The 3,627-nt window shown below is 44.3% G+C and overlaps 1 protein-coding gene across 1 annotated transcript; it reads right to left on the bottom strand.

Annotated features, from left to right (window-relative positions):
- Window positions 1–736: 736 nt before the first annotated feature.
- Window positions 737–3,330, bottom strand: LOC101782524 (zinc finger CCCH domain-containing protein 32). The gene is made up of 2 exons (XM_014804951.2): window positions 3,177–3,330; window positions 737–3,052 (listed from the first exon to the last, which is right to left on the bottom strand). The coding sequence occupies exons 1-2, from the start codon at window positions 3,246–3,248 to the stop codon at window positions 1,199–1,201; spliced, it is 1,926 nt and encodes a 641-aa protein (XP_014660437.1). The 5' UTR covers window positions 3,249–3,330; the 3' UTR covers window positions 737–1,198.
- Between the last annotated feature and the right edge of the window lie 297 nt (window positions 3,331–3,627).

The following is a 3,627-nucleotide window of genomic DNA, read 5'->3' as shown; positions in this document are numbered from 1 at the left end:
TGATGAACAGATTCTGCAAATCGTTTACTTCATACAGAATCGTTGAGAGATCAGAAGTTTATACTTCAATGCCTGATCATTGGCATTGAATAATGAAGAGACTACAAGTTGGTATGATTCCCAGATCTGCACTCCGTAGTAGTACATAATACTAAACTTGCCGGCAGATGATTAAGGAGATATCAGACAGTGCGGCACCATGTGATTTGGAGAAAGTACGTTGTGTTTGAACTTTTTGCCGGCCATGATGTCCCCAAGCGGTTGCGGGCAGCACACATATTTGTTTTTTTTTTTGTAGCAGGATTTGAGTACGTTCGACAGGATCACTACTGGTAACCTCACAGTGTCACAGGAGAACAAGAATGGGAGCCAGATCTACTTAGGCCAATATGAATGAGAAAGTCATCAGATACACACAGTTGACTCCTAACAGAAAGCGATCCACATGTAACTGAACGTGGGATACAGATGTTGAACAAGCGATACATGTCGATATTCCTTCAGCTCTGGTTGCTGATCACCAACCCAGCACAGAATGTCATATCCAAGAAGCAACATCAACGCAAACGCGATGTGATTTTGTGGTGAAAACTAGTGCTCACTGCCACAAAACTTTAAGCAAATCATAATTTGCAACCATTCAAACCAATCACCGTGGTATCTCAAAGAATATGCCAAAAACAAATATTGAAGAACTCAAGAACCTCCCAGAGGTCACCACAAGCTTTTTTTGTGAACAAAAGCCCCCCCAAAATATTTTTCATTTCGGGCATAAATTGATCCAAGGAATATCCTGCTGTTAGTAAGGAAACTAATACAATACAAAGTTTGAGGATAGGTCAGATATGCTGAACAAAGCACAGCTGTTTACATGCCTCAATCGTTTATGAATGCTACCTCGCTTCATATCTGACCTATACTTATCAGTTACGAGCCTCAGAAAAATAATAGGCTTCAGCACTATCAAAGTGAAAAGGAAACATAAAGCGCCAGATGAAATCATCCAAAAGATGCCCTAAGCAATGCAGGCATTCCAGCATGCTTCAAGCAACAGAAGCAACGACAGAACCTAGAGCGCTCTGCCTCAAGTAACAGAACCAGTGGACAAAACCTAGAGCGCTCTGCCTCAAGCAACAGAACCAGTGACAAAACCTAGAGCGCTCTGCCTCAAGCAACAGAACCAATGACACCGTCAAGCTCAAGAGAAAACAACCCCTACTTTCCGAGCGAAGTCATCATCATCATCGAACTCTTCATCGTCTTGGTATGCATTTTCATCTTCAGATTTGTAGTCATGACCTTCCATTGTCTCGTAGTCATCGGACTCACCCTCTCTCTGGTCATAGTTATCTGCCTCTTGATTTCTTTCTGGATCGACTTCAGCAGCATCTTCAACCTCAAATTTATCACCATGTGATGAAGACTGTCCATGACCCTCCACAGGGACATGATATTCCTCTTTGTACTCTTCATCACCTGATCCACTCTTGCAATTTTCAGAGATAATAATGTTGTCGCATCCTTTCTTCTCAGATTCAACCAGAGAACCAGCCTGCATGACCGCAGCCTCAGCAGATTTGTCGTAGCTGGAAGCTAAGTTATTGCCCCCTGCTGCCTCTCTTTTCCTCTGCAAGATGACACTGAGGGGTTTTGGACCCTCAAAATCAAGAGAAGCTTCGGATTCCACAATTCCATTTGCTTTCCTTGGCTCTCCAAAGTTTCTACGAGCAGCAAAGCGAGCTGAATCAACCGAATCTCTTTTAAAAGAGAGGCCATCTGCATGCCTGGCACTTGAGACAAGCTCACTTGATCTCCGGTGGCTCCTCTCTTGATGCTGACCTGACTCCCGATGCCTACTGCCATGAAAATCTGCAAGTCTAGCTGCTGGGGAAAATCTTTCCCGGAGTCTCCTGTCTCGCTCATCCTCGAAGCGAGTATCAACTCTATCAGGTGATCTTCCGGGAAGCTTTATTCTGGCCTGCAGACGGGAACTTAGAGTGCTTCCTCGTGGGCCCTGACGACGATCACTGTGCATGTGGTGACCACCATGTGCGCTTTCTCTGTAGCGTTCATCCCTCCAGTGCCGGCCCCCATTAGCCCGTTCTGGGCTAATGGCTGTCGAAGGCCCACTTATTCGTCTCCTTCGGAGCTGATGGCGTAGATCTGATCCATCTATCCCATCACGATCAGGCCCCCTGTGGAGAAACCTTCTATCAGAATGGAAAGGTCTGTCCATGCTCCTCTCAGATGAGGATCTGCGTCGTTTCCTCTCATAGCCATCACACAGCTGTCCAATCTGCCCATTTTCACCCATTCCATTGAACTGCTCACTTTCATGCTGGGCCCGAATATCAAAATCAGCTGGAGCATATTCATAATCTTCTACAGGGTACATATCCCTTCCAAAATCTTCCTCGTCATGTAAATAAGCAGCACCTTCTGCATCATTGTCTACAAGAACATCAAAACCAGGAGAAGACTCCCCCAAAAAATCATCAGCCTCCCTGCTATTCTGTGGCAGGTCATCTGTCGGGGGCATTTGGAAACTTTGGTTCCACTCTTGGACAGAATCACCTTCAACAGGGAGCAGATTCTCATAGTGCATAGGATGATCCTCCTCAGTGGTGAAACTTTTCTTCGCTGCTAGCGTATTATTGGGTGCCTGCTCTGAGTTGGGCCTAGACTTCACTGCATTGGAAGATAGTTCAGTAGGTATTGCACCTATAACACTCTTGGCAACATGGACCATAGTCCTGTCATCAATTATTCGAGCACCTTGCTGCGTCGAATTATCAGGAGCTGCAGATTCTTCATTCTTTTTAGCCTGGGGCAGTTCCACAGGGAAGGAAGAAACCTTCGCCACCTGCTCTGTGGGATTATTACCAGCCCCTTGAGGTCCATGATAAAAAGGGCATCTATCACCCTTCAGGCAGTTCCCTTTCTGGAAGTAATAGCATGGGACCATCTGCTTGCCCGAGTTATAAGCACCATAGTGCGAAGAAACTGGAGGTACTCCAGGAGTTGGGGCACCACTGAAGAGACCATCAATTGGCTGGAGAAGGCAAAACAAGAAAATCAAACTTCAGAAAAATAATTTTAACAGATGAAATGTGCAAAGAATCTTTAACCAATCATAAAGCTAATAGTGGATATTAAGGAGATGGAAACAGACATACCGGATGGCGAAATGAACATTTCGGGTTCAAACAACTGCCATTTAACCAGTACCAACAGTCTCTAGGGTTCATCCGAGCACCCTCACTGTGACGAAAATCACATTCATTACCCTAACAGAAGGGAAAAGGAAGAAAGAATGATTAGTTTAAGGTTTTACAGGAAGGTAATAAGAAACAATAGCAGGCAAACATGATTGATAATTAAAAACTCAACTGTACGTAGTATTACAAATGAGGAAACAATGTAGTCTAGTCAAGCACAACTACGAATGTTATCATTGAATGAGCCAACAATTCGTGAACTACACACAAGAAACAGAGGACACCAAGCATGAAGGCCTTCTGACACATAATGATTTTGGTTGTTGGTTTCATATCGTATTGTACAACATGTTTGGCCATGTAAAATAATGTGAGCAGGCGAATAACAGATCATGTTAGGGTAATCTTT

Source organism: Setaria italica, chromosome III (assembly GCF_000263155.2).
Source record: "Setaria italica strain Yugu1 chromosome III, Setaria_italica_v2.0, whole genome shotgun sequence".
Taxonomy (NCBI): domain Eukaryota; kingdom Viridiplantae; phylum Streptophyta; class Magnoliopsida; order Poales; family Poaceae; genus Setaria; species Setaria italica.
The sequence above is the reverse complement of the archived record's forward strand: the minus strand, read 5'-3'. Positions and strand labels throughout refer to the sequence as shown.

Bases quoted from the DNA above. Each gene is read 5' to 3' on its own strand.
- LOC101782524 (XM_014804951.2), bottom strand. From the start codon at position 3,248: ATGAACCCTAGAGACTGTTGGTACTGGTTAAATGGCAGTTGTTTGAAC. The intron at 3,053-3,176 runs GTATGTCTGTTT...TGCCTTCTCCAG, and splicing joins AATGTTCATTTCGCCATCCG to CCAATTGATGGTCTCTTCAG.